General features: G+C 37.1%; 1 protein-coding gene across 1 annotated transcript in view; it reads left to right on the top strand.

Moving 5' to 3' along the window:
• The window catches only part of LOC150090236 (uncharacterized), a 149,574-nt gene extending 137,007 nt beyond the window's left edge, over positions 1-12,567 (top strand). The window contains exons 11-12 of the mRNA XM_090390222.1: positions 1,435-1,968; positions 12,249-12,567. Coding sequence (XP_090246348.1) covers positions 1,435-1,968; positions 12,249-12,364 — 650 coding nt within the window. The 3' untranslated portion in view covers positions 12,365-12,567. The remainder of the gene's footprint in view (positions 1-1,434; positions 1,969-12,248) is intronic.
• The last annotated feature ends 5,109 nt before the right edge of the window (positions 12,568-17,676 follow it).

Raw genomic sequence — 17,676 nt, 5'->3', positions numbered from 1 at the left:
GAAATCTTAAAACAGATGCGTTTTTTGTTCTTGTTATTTTCAATAAAATTACTTATTCTTTTGGAAAAAATATAAAATAAAACTTACTCTTTTGTGAAAAAAATATAAAATATAAGCATGATCCATTTGTCACTCGTTTTCAAGTTTATAAAACTGATAAGAATGCGAAATTTCAAATTGATGATAAATAAATGATAATAATTGAGACAAAACCGTTTTACATATATAATACTTTAAACATAAAACGAAGCGTAGTATCTAACTAGAAGTTAGAGTAGCATCCAGTTTTTTTTTTTAAATAAAAATTGTTAAAAAAAAAAAGGGAATAAGTGATTTATTCATTTCAATAAACAAATAAAGATTTTGCTTCGTAATAAGAAGGAATGACTCTGGAACCAGAGAATTCGAACGTTACTCACCGTGGTCTTATTCTTCATCAAGATAAAAAGCTTAAAGCGTAACGAAGTCCAGCCACATTTGTTTTAAATTGTTGCCTAAAGATATATAAAATGAAAATAAAGCACTTTCAATTAAACTTTATTGCAAGAAATGCAAGTGTTATTTCAGTCGGAGCGTATCAAAGATAGAAAAATGCCTCAAACTTTCCTGTTCGAGAAATAACCGTATTAAATATGTAAGGCGTTTCGAAGAAGGTTACCCAACTCCTAATCCTATAAGTGGTTTTCTATCAGCAAGAAGTGACTGATGGGGCACAACACCAAACTTTCAGATTTGAAAGGTGCAATCCACCAGGAGGTAACGGACATCGGAAATTTTGTAGGTGGCTGTGGAGAACACAATGTCCCCACTTGATTGCAAATAAATATTGGCAAAAAATTTACTTTTGCGTTATTATTCTAAATTCACCACTTTGCTGGACCCGTGGTGAGCACATTTAAAATTAGTTATTGTTTAAAGAACTATTAAAAAGCTCGCATTCGAATCCCGTCAATGACGTGAGGAAGTTTTGTAGGCCTCTTTTAATCTGTAGCAGAGTTAATCGGTCTTAGGACAGGACAGGACAGCACAGCAGGGTTTGTATGCCTGAAATTTCAGCTTTTTCGTCTAGTAAAACAAGCAATCCGACTAGAGAACGCACACGCAATTTACAGACATAATACACACGGGTGGATGAGACAGTTTTCGGGTGGCTGCGCTATGAGTTTTTTTTTTTTTTTTTCCTTGTTTAAAACTAACCTCGATCAGTCAAATAACCCCGTACTGGCCATTAACACACATTAGATATTTTTAGGCATTGTGTCGCCCAAGTTAGGGGACTATAGTTATTTTTTTATATTACAGATGACAGAGCACAATTTAAACAGTAACATTTCACAAATTTTATTGTCATATATTGATTGTATTTATTACTTTAAAACTTTTATAATAATCTGTTCATATTCTGCTATCTACAATAAAAATTATCTTTTACAGTGGAATCTCATATACCACTTCAACAGTCAGTGCCACCTACAGATATTACTCCTTCACCGATAAACGTAGTAGCAAGTGAACGTCGAAGGGAAACTCTTTCTTATGGAAATAACCAGTGGGATGTGGTTACTAAATTTCCAACATTCTTTCCCTATCCTATTGAAGAGGCTAACACAATAGCAGCACCAGTTGAAATTGATGATAATGTGGTCCACTCTCATTTTAATCTTGATAAGGAAGCCAATAAGCATTCTGAAGTTGTGATAGCAACTGGAGCAGGTTTATCCACAGATGCTTCAACTACATCAGTGGAAACCCCAAAATTTGTAACAGAAAAAGGAATCAAAGCAGATCCAGCTGAAATGTCTGTTGCTGTTACTGCTACTAGTACATCAACCAGCACCATCTCTCCAACAACACCAGTGACAATTACAAAGATGCATACGACAAAACGAACATCAACTACTTCTGGTTTCCATGCAACTGGTGGCTTAGGAGTGCCAGGAGATCCATGGGGTCTTCTCAAAGTATCAGGTATGTTTTACATTACTTATATTTTATTACTGCTTATTAATTGTATTTACTGATGGAATTATGATCTAATTTTAGTCATTTACTAAACACTATAATTTGTTATAGAAAATCACATCATCCTTGCAGATGACCTGAACATATCATGCTATATGCAATTTTACTAACCAAATGGAAGCAAAAGGTTCATCATCCAAGAGTTCATTAATGTATCACTTTAGATTTCACTGACTCAAGCAGAATCATTGCCAGGGTTTGAAGTTGGTGGTTTTTCTACAACCTGTAGAAATAAATGGAATTGTAAATCTGGATGATCAAATCCCCACCTTGCTCAATAACAATTATGCAAGGTGCAAAGTGTTGCTGAAAGTCTTCCATGTTGTCAAAAAGAATCATGCTTTATGAATCCATCCCCTTTAACAAAACATATATGGCAGAGCTGACTCAAAGAGTTGTGATGCCCTGAGCCAACTTTGCTTTGGCTTCCATGCTCTTCCATGCCATTCATATAAGCTGAAAAAGGTTTTTCAGTTCAATTATTTTATATAATTTTACGATTTCATTGAATTTTATTAAAATCTTAAAATGAAAATTTAATCAGTAAGTAGCATTAATTATATTAACGTTATCAATAACTCTTTAGTTTTGAGGTTTAAATGACAATAAAAAGATCAGAAGCCTAAAATACCAGAACTTACCTCCCAACTGCTTATCTGTTAATGGATGAGATTAATTAAAGAGGTATGGATATTAAAATCTAGTTAAAATTAAACTGCACAGAAGAAAATGCACCTTTCTCAATGCTCATCAATGGGTTTCACTATTAAAATTTACTGCTGAATGAAGAGTCCGAACAGGGAACTTTTGAATCATCGTCAGTTGGTGCATAACAGTAGGGAAGGGGAGTTTTTGTGTTTCTAGTTCCCGTTGTGCAATTCGATCATGCGGTATGGAAATTTCACGTTATTCAAATTCTATATTGCTGAAAATGTTGCGTGAAGTTGTTGAAAATACTGGACATTCTGATTTACTGGCCCACTTTATTTCTCTGTTTAGTTATTTGTTATACTCTTCACAGTCATTATGCCTATAACGTACTCCTGCTGTCATTTTTCCTTTCCCAGTGCTTATATCGCACTGAACTGGCTCATTGTTACACTGGTTACTCACGTCAACTGGATGCACTGCCTTATATTTAATATGCTTCTAAACTAAGAGCATACCCCCCCATATCATGTATCTCCACATTGTACTTCCCATATTCAAATTCCACATCCCTTATGTCTGATATCCCTACAAGGTCTGCATTTATAGATCTTGCAGACCCCACTAAACCTGGGGGGCTTCACTAATAACATTAATGGAGCTCCCCAGTTCACGAAAATGAAAGCAAATGATGTTGTTATAAGTCAATGCTGGAATGATGAAATTATAGGCCAAATGAATCTGAAATATATTTTGAACAACTATACAGATAAATAGAGTAGGCCAGCAAATTAGAATGTATTATCATGGGAGATTTAACTTTCCAGATATCAACTGAAAATAGTGGGTTGGTAGCTCACTAAATAGCAAAACATTTCTCAGTTTAGTGGATAACTATTTCTATGGCAAAATATTTGAGAAGCAACAAGAGGAATATTTATTCATTACTAAGCATCTTCAAGCAAAGGCACCCTTAGGTGGCAGTGATCATACTGTCGATGTGAGATTTATTTAAAGAAATAACAATTGTCACAGTTAAAGAGAAGGGATTTTGTTTTCACAAAAATGATTATAATAGGCTCAGACATTTTTAAACCCTTTTCCACGGGCCCAACTGACATTTGTAAAAAAATGTAAATGCCAAATGTTCAGGGAGGTAATCAATGGGGCCACTAAGCATTTTATATGAATTAAGAGATATTGTTCAAGATTTAGACCAAAATGGATGTCAGATGAATCAATAAACTGTGGCAGAGAAGAAAAGTGTATGGGATAATTATAAACTGTCAGAGGACAAGAAGCCAACAGTAAGTAAAAATTAGTGTGCAGAGAAAAGCAGGAATTCTTTGAATATGTTAACACTAGGAAAAAGGGACGAATCATACTGGTCCACTGGATATGGATGGTATAACAAAGTGGTTTTCAACAGGGGTGCCGCAACACCATTCCAGGATTGTGCCACGTAATTTGGGTCTAAGTTTAAGGTACTTAAAAACTTATTTTTTAAAATTTACATATATATTTCATTATAAAAAAGTACATCCTTATTATTCTGTTCCATAAACCACAATGACAGTATTTACATATGTCAACTGATCATTCTATTTACAATTCCAAAATAAAAATAAAAAAAATACAAAAAAACCTCACATTATAAAAGATGAGTTTCATTACATACAAAACTTAATATAATAGATAGCTCAATAAATTCTACAATTGTATCAATATTTAAAAGAATAAAAGAGAGATTACCCCAATCTGGTCTGCAGAATAACTTCAGCACACTGCTCTCCAAATTTAAATGACTACAATAATTTTAATGAATTCTTGCACTCAAAGCACCATGAATGATTTGAAATACCCTGGGATCAAAACCAAAGGACCTCAAAGCATATTAAACTACCCCCATGAAACTAAGGTAAAAACTAATTAAAAGTAACTAAGACGAAAGAATTGATCATGGTGATGAGATAAATTAAAATCACGGTGATGAGGAGACCGGCAGAATTACTTAACAAGTACAAGTCACTGTTGAACAAAAGCCGAGAATTAGGATTGAATTTGAAAGTGTCTGCAATTCTGCCCAGACACGATAGGAGGGAGTATATGATGAGAGCCTTGTCGATCAATTCGGCCCTGGAAAGATTGTGCAAGGCTCAAGGGGTAGAATTTTTTTCAGCCTGGACTGTACTTGTTAACAGGAGAGATTGCTTCCACAGGGATGGGATACACTTAAATAGAAAGGGTGCAAGAATATTTGCTGATGCTATCGAGGCAGTGTTAGGTGGGTCGGAAAACTGCTAGATTGGGGGGAGACAAAGACCAATAGATTGACAGTAGCCACTGGCAGAGGTGAAAGAGATTCTTGAACTGCTTCTATTAGAATGAGCAGAAGCCTGAAAAACAAGATGCATGGTATTTCAGAGACTGCTGGGAGCCATTGCGGTACAAGTAAACACATGGGTTGTGTTAGGGTAGTTAAGAATAGAAACAGGTGCAGGTATACTTGCGTGTACACCAATGCTAGGAGTTTAGTAAATAAATTTGATGAATTTGAGGTATTGCTCAAAACATCGAAGGCAGATATTGTTGGGATATCAGAGACGTGGTGTCACACAGATATAAGGGATGCAGAATTGCAATTTGGGGAGTAAACGTCTACAGAAAGGATAGACAGGATAGGAAAGGGGGAGGGGTTATGCTATTAGTTAAGAAACACATAAAAACCAAGGAAGTGAAGCCAGTCGACATCGCTGGACAGTGCAGTGTGGAGTCAGTTTGGTGTGACATAAACATTGGGAAATCAAAATTGAGAGTAGGAGTGTGCTATAGGCCTAATGACTCTGATGAGTATAATAAGGAACTGTACAGGGAAATAGAGTGGGCCAGTAAATCAGAGCGTCTTATAATGGGAGATTTTAATTTCCCAGATATTTACTGGAATTTGGGGGCTGGTTACTCACACACTAGCAGGGCTTTTGTGGATTTATTGGATGATTGTTTTCTACATCAGCATGTTCGGGAGGCAACTAGAGGGAGTAATACTCTTGATTTGATTATCAGCAGTGATTCTTCATGCATTAAGAATCTGCAGATAAATGAACCACTAGGTGGCAGTGATCACAGTGTGCTGAAGTGGGATTTACTCAAAGAGGTAACCACCATTAGGGGTAAAGGGAGGGTTATTGCTTCCGTAAAGGCGACTACGATGGACTGAGACAGTTTAAATTCTATACAGTGGGACCAACTGATGATGTTACCAACAGCAAATTCAAAACGAGAAGCATTCAAAGAACTTATCTTGGAAGCTACTAGGCTTTACATACCAACTAAGAAATATTGTTCAAGGTTTAGGCCAAAATGGATGTCAGATGAACTAATGAGGCATATGGCAGAGAAGAAAAATGCATGGGATACATACAAATTAACACGTGACACAGAAGCCTATGATAGATACAAGTTGATATGCAACCAAGTTACAAAGGAGGTTAGGCAGGCGAAGGCAGATTACGAGAAATCCTTGGCAAGGGATGCAAAGAAAAACAGCAAAGAGCTCTTTACTTATGTAAACTCTAGAAGGAAGGGGATGAATCAGATTGGTCCACTTGATATTGATGGATCAAGTGTTGATGATCCTGCTCAGGTAGCTAACAAACTAAATGAATATTTTGCATCGACATTCACACATGAGGAGTTATTCAGCGAGGGGAATGCCAGAGGTGTATTCAACTCTAGCAGTAAGCTACAGAATCTTGAAATAACTGGGAGTAAAGTGGAGGAGAAACTGTTGAAGATAAACACAAGAAAGGCACCCGGGGTGGATGGGATCTATCCAGTTATATTAAAGGAGGCAGCAAAGGAAGTAAGCAAACCCTTAGCCATAATTATGAGAGCTTCCTTGGACTCAGGGGAGGTACCCATAGACTGGAAATGTGCAAATGTGACCCCAATTCACAAAGGAGGATCAAAGGCTGACACAAGTAATTATAGACCTGTGAGCTTAACTTCTGTTCCAGGAAAATTAATGGAGGCACTGGTTAACGAAGCACTGCAGGATCATTTAGACAAGACTTCAGTTATAGCTCAGACACAGCATGGTTTTGTTAAGGGGAAGTCTTGCCTGACCAACTTGATTGGATACTATGATGCAGTCACAAAAGAACTGGATGCAGGGAATAACTTTGATATTATATACTTGGATCTTAGAAAGGCTTTTGATACTGTTGCACATGGAAGACTGCTACACAAATTGGAGCAGTGTGACATTGGAGGCAAATTGCTGCTATGGATAAAGGGGTGGTTGAGGGGGAGAAGACAGAGGGTGGTAATCAATGGACACTGCTCATCGTGGACTGATGTTATTAGTGGAGTCCCTCAGGGCTCAGTGTCGGGTCCATTATTGTTTTCTGTATTTATAAATGATATTGATGATGGTATATCGGGCTTAATGTCCAAGTTTGCAGACAATACAAAGGTTGGCAGGGTTGTCAAGGACACTACTGACACTATGCTGCTGCAACAGGATCTGGAAAGGTTGAGCAGATGGGCTGAGAGGTGGCAAATGAAGTTTAACATTGACAAATGTAAAGTACTACACATGGGGAAACAGCAACTCCAGTGCAACGTATCAACTCTGTGGTACAACACTGACAGTGGTAGAGAATGAAAGGGACTTGGGGGTGATTGTGCAGGCAGATATGAAGTTCTCTGAGCAGTGCAGACGGGCTGCAAGAGTAGCTCATGGAGTATTGTCAATGATATACAAGAATTTTTCCAGCAGGGATAAGGAGGTGATTATTCCATTGTATAAGGCAATGGTCAGGCCACACCTAGGGTACTGTATACATGTCTGGAGGCCTCATTTCAAGAAGGATGTAGAGCTGCTGGAACGAGTACAGAGAAGGGCAACAAGATTAGTGAATGGAACAAAGGGGGTGCTCTTACGAAGAAAGGCTTAAGTTTTGCAAATTACAGTGTCTGGAGGCTAGGCACCAGCGAGGTGATCTGATAGAGGTGTATAAAGCCTTGAATGGTTTAAGCATGCTCAATGCTGATGGGATTCTTCCTCTAGCTCAGAAAAATCACCTGAGAGGGCATAAATTCAAATTGAGGAAAGACAGATGTAGGATAGACGTGCGGAAATTTGCCTTTAGCCAGCGGGTGGTTGGTTGGTGGAACAGACTTCCATCCCTTGTGGTGGAGGTTGATAGCCTAAATAAGTTTAAGGCTCAGCTGGACAGGTATTTTGAACGAACAGAGGGGTGAAGTGGAAGTGGGTTTTTTTTTTTTTTTTTGGCTGATGCTGCATAAGCTTGCTTTCTTGCATCAAATGCCTCTGCTAATGCTAATGAAATTCATCGCTCTTTCCTCGATTTGAATTTATGCCCCCTCAGGTGCGTAATCTGAGCAAGAGGAAGCATCTCATCAGCATTGAGCTTACTCAAACCATTCAAGCTCTTATACACCTCAATCAGATCTAGTCACTAATCTCGTTGCCCTTCTCTATACTCATTCCAGCAGCTCTACATCTTTCCTAAAATGAGGCCTCCAGACCTGTAAGCAGTACTCAAGGTGCGGCCTGACCATGTTAATGACATGGTCAGGCCACATGCTACTTCAAAAGGATCTAAATAAACTAAGCAGATGGGTTAGAAAATGGCAACTTTGGTTCAGCAGTGATAAATACAAGATGCGGCAGTTGGGTAGCAGTAATTCCAGAATAACATTTCATTTGGGTGGCCATACGCAAGGTGGTGAAGTATGAAAAAGATCTAGGGGTACTGCATAACATGAAATTCTCTGACCAGCACAAACAAGCTGCTAGAATCGCTCTTGAGCTGTCATATACAGTAACTTTGCCAGCAGGAACAAAGAGGTGATTATTACACTGTATAAGGCATAGTTAAGCTACATCTGGAATACTGGATACAGACAGGTATGGACACTTCATTTTAATAATGACAGAGCTGCTGCAAAAAGTGCAGAGAAGAGCAATAAGGTCAATTGGAAGAACAAAAGGATATTCGAATCAAGACTGGAGTTCTTTAAAATGAATTGCACATTAAAAGGGTTAAGTAAGCTAAATGCTGATGGCATCTTTCCCTTTATCAGATGGCATTAATTTAAACTGGTTAAGGATGGTTACAGAATAGAAATGCAGAAAAATGCATTTAGCAAAAGATTAATCAGGTTTCAGAATAAACTTCCACCTAGCATTGTGGAGGGTAGCTTGAATAAACTTAAGAAAAGTTTGAACAAATTATTGGATGAATGGGGAAATTAAGGGTTTTTTTTGTTTTTTTTTGGTTGCTGCTGTATAAGGTTTGCTTCCTTGCATCATGTACGGTGTTTACACTCACAACTGAATTCGTTAAAGTTATCAATGATAAATTAATGCTTACAATTTGGGGGGGGGGAGGGTTGCATAAATTCTGAATCAGCCTGAGCTGTGATGAAAGTGAATAAATCAGAAATGGAACAAAATAAAGATATTTCAGCAATTCCATTCACATTAGCATTCATAATGATTCAAACATTTGTTTAAAAATCAAACTACCAATCCCAGACTCTGGAATTATTTTTTCATTTCAAGATATTACAAATTTGCATTATTTCATTAATAAAGTTATATGCTCCTGTAAAAGTCCAGCTATTTTTTACTTACATCTTGAGGTATTGTGTTTGTCAAAATTACTAGGTGATCTTGTATTGTTTTATCTGATTTAACATACTTTTTTTTTTACTTAACAGACTTATTTCCCATTCCTTAGGTAATCTTTACTTAACTTTTTCTGATTGTCTAATACACTTACTGGCCTAAACAATTTAGACATCTTTTGCAATTGGCATCAACAGACAATTAAACATACTGTATGCAAGTGTAACTCACCACATGGTATAATCAAAAGTTCGTTGGTATTGGATAAATACCATATGCTTTCCTGGGGTTTCTTAATCAATCTGGTCATGGGAAAGACAGGCGATTCTCCAGACTTATGGAAAGGTGTTATTGTTAGAGCATATTTAGCAGGAACCACAATCGAAAAAAAATAAAATCACTGGTGTGACAAAAGCAATTGTCTCAAAAATATACAATGCATGGAAAACAAATGGAGAATGCAGCAGAAAGTTGGTATGCCAAGAAAGACTAAGAATTTAAAGCAAATTGTGCATCAAATGACTGAAAAACTCATTTTAGGCAAAGAAAGACCAATCTCAAAGTCAACTGTGGCAGGAGCGTGTCTATATGGAAGCCAAAATTTCCAGCAAGGATTTCTTTACTTATATAAACTCTAAAAGGAAGGGGATGAATCAGATTGGTCCACTTGACATCGATGGTTCGACTGTTGATGATCCTGATCAAATAGCAAACAAACTGAATGAGTATTTTGCATCTACATTCACACATGAGGAATTATTAAGGTTTGAAAATGACAGAAGGTTATCAAATTGTAGCAGGATACTTAATGATTTTGTAATAACTGAGAGCATAGTGGAAGAGAAATTGTTGAAGTTAACGTAAGAAAAGCACCTGGGGTGGATGGGATCTATCCAGTTATATTAAAGGAGGCGGCAAAGCAACTAAGCAAACCCTTAGCCATAATTATGAGAGCATCCTTGGACTCAGGGGAGGTTCCCACGGACTCGAGATGTGCAAATGTATCCCCAATTCACAAAGGGGGATTGAAGGGTGACACGAGTAATTACAGACCAGTTAGTTTAACTTCTGTTCCGGGTAAAATAATGGATTCACTGGTTAAAGATGCATTGCAGGATCATCTAGACAAGACTGCAGCAATAATTCAGACACAGCATGGGTTTGTTAAGGGAAAGTCTTGTCTGACAAATGTGATAGGATATTATGATGTGGTTACAAAGGAACTGGATGCAAAAAATAATTTTGATATCATATATTTGGATTTCAGGAAAGCTTTTGACACTGTTGCGCATGGAACACTATTGTACAAATTGGAGCAGAATGGTATTAAGGGTAAGTTGCTACAATGGATAAAAGGATGGTTAAATGGGAGAAGACAGAGGGTGGTAATCAATGGGTGCTGCTCTTCTTGAACTAATGTTATTAGTAGGGTCCCACAGGGTTCGGTGTTAGGTCCACTGTTGTTTTGTATATTTATCAATGATATTGATGAAGGTATATCAGGCTTAATGTCGAAGTTTGCAGATGATACAAAGGTTGGCAGGGTTGTTAATGACAGTAATGGCAGTGTGCTACTGCAACAGGATCTGGATAATTTGGGCAGATGGGCTAAGAAGTGGCAACTGAAGTTTAACCTTGACAAATGCAAAGTACTGCATATGGGTAGAAGTAACCCCAGAGAAACGCATCAACTGTGTGGTACTACACTTAAAGTGGTAGAAAATGAAAAAGACCTGGGAGTAATTGTGCAGGCAGATATGAAGTTTTCTGAGCAATGCAGACAGGCTGCCAGGGCAGGTCATGGGGTTTTGTCAATGATATATAGGAATTTTGCTAGCAGGGACAAGGAGGTGATTATCCCTCTGTATAAGGCAATGGTCAGGCCATGCCTTGAGTACTGCGTACAGGTCTGGAGGCCTCATTTTAGGAAGGATGTAGATTTATTTGAGCGTGTACAGAGAAGGGCAACAAGATTGGTGAGGGGAATGAAGGGATCCTCTTATCGAGAGAGGCTTAAGTTCTGCAAATTGCAGTGGCTGGAGACTAGGCACCTGCGCGGTGATCTGATTGAGGTGTATAAGGCCTTGAATGGATTCAGCACGCTGAATTCTGATGGCATCCTTCCACTTGTTCAGATTACGAACCTAAGGGGGCATAAATTGAAATTAAGAAAGGACAGATGTGCGGAAATTTGCCTTTAGCCAGCGGGTGGTTAATTGCTGGAACAAACTTCCATCTGTCGTTGTGGAAGTTGATAGGTTGAATAAATTTAAGGAGGAACTGGACAGGCATTTGGAGCAAATGGTGTGATTTTTTTTTTTTTGGCTGATGCTGCATAAGCTCATACACTTGCTTTCTTGCATCACATGCCACTACTACTACTACACCAACTCTTTCTGTAAAAAAATCAAAGATTTGACTGAAGTGAGTGGTACCACCAATATCAAGGCAAAAAAGATCGTATGGTCTGATGGGTCTTGATTTACTTTTTCCAACAATGGTAGAGTGAATATGTGGTGTGAACATCATGAAGCGACACATCAAGATTGTCTTGTGTCCACTGCTCAAGCAGCTGGAAGTGGTATCACAGTAATGGGGTATGTCCTGTTGATACAGACTGGGTACACTCATACTGTTAGGTCAAGTGCCTACTTTCTGTCATATTGCACCAACTTCACCTGCGGTATTTCATTTTTACCTGGATTACAATGGATTTTTTTTACAGACAATGCAACTGTGCAAAACTTCTACCTGAATGGTTTTAGGAACAATTTTTTTGTAATCTGTAATTTGGGCAAAAGGTGGTGCTGCCAGATACTGAATAAAGGTGTCTAATTTTTAGGCAAGTAAGTGTAAAAGTTTTATCATTGAACTTTTATGTTTAACTAGCTTTTGATAAGTGTTTTCTTAATTTCTGTAGGTTGCAATATTTATGGAAAATACTACACTGTCAACCAGCACGTTGATGTTCTCAGTGGTCCTTGTAAAGCTTGTATGTGTGCATCCCATGGTGTAGAATGCAAAAGTACCTGTTAGACTCACCAAATGTAATACTTTTTACAGACAGTTGAATCACACATTGTTGTTGTTGTAGTAAGATATATTTACATTGCCTTGGTGGAATATTCAATAACGAGATCATGGCAGTGAGTGCATATTACTGAGTACTGCAGATATGTGACCAAAAAATTGTGGAAGTTGGAAGACAGAATATTGCATTTCATGGCCTCTGAAACATGATGTACTCCACTGTCCTCCATACTAAGGTATGTAAACTGAAAGTTGATCCCTAAAACATTATCCCAATGTGCACAGCTAAAAGGATGGAGCATAGTAAAAGTGAAACACCAGAACAGAAGTCACATTTTCCACGTTTATTAGACTTTCTGATGCAAAATGATACCTGTTACAACTCAACATTTGTGTTATAGAATTAGACCAAGTATTATTTTAAGATCTCATAATGTCTTTCCTTTTTTTTTTTCTTTATAATACGGAAAAAGGATAGATTTATCATTTAAGCTGATATGTCCATCTTCATAAGAAACAACTTTTAGCAACACTTGAAAATAAGTCACAACAGAAAAAAGTGAGGAGTCTTGACATAATATTAACAGCAGCACCATGTAGCAATACAGACAGTAATTTGTTAATTGTTTTACTGTAGAACTTATAAAAAGGAAATAGTGCAATAATGCAAGTTTTTTTTTTTTTTAAGTCCTTTTTATGTTGCATTATACTTGGAAAGGTGATAATGTAATATGGAGAATCACTAAACTCTGCCTGTATCCTATGTTATATATAAGCATGACTGCCACTGTTTATGCTTACTTTTGATGGCTATGTCATCGCACAAGTTAAAAGAATAACAATTCTACTTTTCTAAACTTTTGGGTCTTCCCAAGCTGCAGTGGCATCATTAGAAGGGCATTGACAGTATACAAGGATATATATGGTCGCACAGAAAATTTACATGTAAATTAAGAATTCCATCTTTTTTTAAAAAGCATTTATCTTTAGTGAAACACTGGAGTGGCGTGGAACTAGCCTACTCGTCTCTGCAACCTACAAATGCTCACGAGATGATAAAGTTGAAAACTGAAATGGCTGAATATAACAGTACAAGTTTCCATTTTTCTGTCCTATTCTTCACAGTTATCACACAGTAAACTTGTCTGTATAATTTAAAATATTCTTTTTGAGAAATTACATGTTGTTGCCTCACTGCCAACTTCAGTATTTTAGATAGTATAAAAGTTATAAAATACTGTTCTGATGATAGTACTCAACACTTACTGTAATATTCTTTGCAAGTTCATTAATGATTGTCTTCCTTTTGTGGCAAGACCCACAAAAACCTTGAGGAAAATTTTTCCTATTTCATTTTTTAAGCTACTCTGGCTGATATTTAGAATTGTGGGAAACAAGTTAAGATTTTCACATTCAAATAAATGCATGGTTCTTCCAAAAATGATGGCACCTACTGTTTGCCAGTTGGTAGTATTCCTAAAATGTTTGATAAGTGATATTTATTTCTAGAGTGTGAGAAGATACCTTTTCTTCATATATCCAGCTTAAAGCTCCTTGTCTTTTCAAATAAACAGCAGAAGACTGAAGGATATCTTTCCCCAAATATTTTGGATAGGTGGGTCATTACTGTGTGTATATTTCTTCATCCTCTATTCATCAGCTGGGATGCTATTTGGATATGCTACTTTCTGCCTTGATTTTTTTAAAATGGTTACCCCACCACCATTTTCCTTACCAAACAGTGAAAGACCTTTTAAATGATATGTTTATATGTTGGTATGTTTTGGAGACATATCAGAACAGTGGGATATACCCCACATGATCTCTAAGTTTGTAGAAATACAAACAAAAAATGTTACTTGAAGTAAGTGTATACAGAAAAAGGCAACTACAACTTTGCTCAAGATTTTTCTGCTATATTTAATTCAAATCCATGTCTGTGTTAATTTTTTTTTTACGTAACAGAAGTTCTTAAATTGTTAAGAACAATGTTACACACTAGTATTACCATAGTATATATAGTAAACGACCATCATCTGTAAACAGGATATACATTTGAAATGAATTTTTTTTTGCTGTATATAGAGTTGTGGGTATTTAGCGTAAGCTTCCTTCTTAAGAATATTGTCAAGACTACGTAACATGTAAATATTAATGGTATAAACTTTTTAAATATAAATTCAATTAAACCATATGAATAAAGGCACAGTGTTGTACAATGAATGTGGTCTGCAGTATGTCTCTCTTTAATATACAACTTTGTAGTCTGTGATTAACCTAAGGTAAATGCAAACACTAAAGGGGGGAGGAGATTGAAACATTATACAACTATATCACATTTATGTAGAAGGATAAAAAAAATGTATGCTCTCAACATATGAGGAAAGACTTAAAATAAGAATTAGGCCTGACGTAGCAGAGTGGTCAGGAGCGTGAGTGCAGTAGCACACACTCTTTGAGTGGACCAGGGATCGAGCCTACTAAATACGATTACCATTTGTATTGATTGATTGTAAACTCCACTGACCTAGTGGTCATGCCGAAGTATAAACAAGAATCCTGATAATAATTCTGATTATAAAAAAATTTTGCAATCATTACTTTCTTATGAAAGTAGTGATTATTACAAAGAAACAATCTATTTTACAACCTATTCATCTTTCTTTCTGTATATACATTTTACAGATAATTTATATCTTCATATAGAAACAATTTTTCAGTATGAAGACACTTCATATAGAAAAATTATTGCTGTGGAAATATGCAGAATAAAAGAATTTACCCCATTATTCTAGCCTTCAATAAGGACTTGTTAAAAATTTAAAAGAAGTACTTTATTGCAGGAGCACAATCTCTTACTCAGAGCCAACTCTCTTTAATGAGTTGCCGTATAATGCTACTTTTCAAATAAACATTCTCTCAACAGGGGTGTATGTTGTTACTTATTTAAAAAAAGTTTTAAAATTGAACAGCTAGAACCAAAGTTATGAACGATGTAACATTTTATGCTCACGCCAGTTAGCTTCATTTAGGAAATGATGTAATTTGCATCATTTCCAATTTCACACTTTTTCCAAAGGGCCAAACACTGATTGTCGGACTGAAATTAAGTGGGTGCCACCAAAGATGTTTTCACATCAAAAATGTTAAAAACCCTTGTCTTTTTTGCAGGACAGAAAAGAAATAAATGCATGGAAACACTACTTCACATATTTCTACAGTTTATATTTGCCTGCTGAGCTTCTCACTTTTTTTAATTTTTAAAGTTTATTTAAAATAAATAAATTTTCTGTTTATACTCTGGGACAACCGTTTGGTCAGAGGAGTTCACAAGATAAGACAGAATACAAGAAACAGCAAAGTATTCAGCAGTCAGTGTATGTTTTTTTAATGTTATGTTATTTAGTGTGTTTATTATGTTGGCTTGTCATCAGAGTACGAGGGGGGGGGGTTCTATTAGCAAATGTATGTCAAACAGTCAAGCTGAACATGAAAGTGAATCTTTCATCCAGAACCCATGATTGAAACTAAATGCAGTATAGCACATGAATTTTATTTGATTTCAACTATGGAGTTGCAATATCCTCCTACAATTCTATAGATCTAAAGTGAAAACCATATTGAAGGAATACTAAAATTAACACCAATATAATTATAATAGATACTTCTATTTCTTTGTTGCACCAAGGACAGCATTAGTAGAGGCATATGATGCAAGAAAGCAAGCTTATTCAGCATCAGGCAAAAAAAAAAAAAAAAACAACCACTACTCCCATTTCACCCCTCCGTTCGTTCGAAATACATGTCCAGCTGAGCCTTAAATTTGTTTAGGCTATCAACTTCAACAACAAGCGATGGGAGTCTATTCCACAAACCAACTGCCCGCTGGCTAAAGGCAAATTTCCGCACATCTATCCGACATCCGTCCTTCCTCAATTTGAATTTATGCCCTCTCAAGTGATTATTCTGAGCAAGAGGAAGAATCCCATCGGCATTGAGCATGCTCAAGCCATTCAAAGCCTTATACACCTCTATCAGATCACCTCGCCGATGCCTAGTCTCCAGGCTCTGTAATTTGCAAAACTTAAGCCTTTCTTCGTAAGAGCAACCCTTTGTTCCATTCACTAATCTTGTTGCCCTTCTCTGTACTCGTTCCAGCAGCTCTACATCCTTCTTGAAATGAGGCCTCCAGACCTGTATACAGTACTCAAGGTGTGGCCTGACCAATGCCTTATACAAGGGAATAATCACATCCCTGTCAGAAAAATTCCTGTATATCATTGACAAGACACCATGAGCTACTCTTGCAGCTCATCTGCACTGCTCAGAGAACTTCATATATGCCTGCACAATTAACCCCAGGTCCTTTTCATTCTCTACCACTGTCAGCGTAGTACCACAGAGTTGATACATTGATCTGGGGTTACTGTTTCCCATATGTACTTTCATTTGTCAATGTTAAACTTCATTTGCCACCTCTCAGCCCATCTGCTCAACCTTTCCAGATCCTGTTGCAGCAGCACAGTATCAGTAGTGTCCTTAACAACCCTGCCAACCTTGGTATCGTCTGCAAACTTGGATATTAAGCCTGATACACCATCATCAATATCATTTATAAATACAGAAAACAACAATGGACCCAACACTGAACCCTGAGGAACTCCACTAATAACATTAGTCCACGTTGAGCAGTGTCCATTGATTACCACTCTCTGTCTTCTGCCACTCAACCATCCCTTTATCCATAGCAGCAATTTGCCTCCAATGCCACACTTCTCCAATTTGTGCAGCAGTCTTCCATGCGCAACAGTATCAAAAGCCTTTCTAAGATCCAAATATATAATATCAAAGTTATTCCCTGCATCCAGTTCTTTTGTGACTACATCATAGTATCCAATCAAATTGGTCAGACAAGACCTGCCCTTAACAAAACCATGCTGTGTCTGAGCTATAACTGAATTCTTGTCCAGATGATCCTGCAGTGCTTCTTTAACCAGTGCCTCCATTAATTTTCCTGGAACCGAAGTTAAACTAACAGGTCTATAATTACTTGTGTCAGCCTTTGATCCTCCTTTGTGAATTGGGGTTACATTTGCACATCTCCAGTCCATGGGCACCTCCCCTGAGTCCAAAGAAGCTCTCATAATTATGGCTAGGGGTTTGCTTACTTCCTTTGCTGCCTCCTTTAATATAACTGGATAGATCCCATCCACCCCAGGTGCCTTTTTTGTTTATCCTCAACAATTTCTCCTCCACTTTCCTCTCAGTTATTAGAAAATCATCTAGCTCACTGCCAATGTTTACTTCACCTACGACAT

Source organism: Mastigoproctus giganteus, chromosome 2 (assembly GCF_048544385.1).
Source record: "Mastigoproctus giganteus isolate SK-2022 chromosome 2, ASM4854438v1, whole genome shotgun sequence".
Taxonomy (NCBI): domain Eukaryota; kingdom Metazoa; phylum Arthropoda; class Arachnida; order Uropygi; family Thelyphonidae; genus Mastigoproctus; species Mastigoproctus giganteus.
The sequence above is the reverse complement of the archived record's forward strand: the minus strand, read 5'-3'. Positions and strand labels throughout refer to the sequence as shown.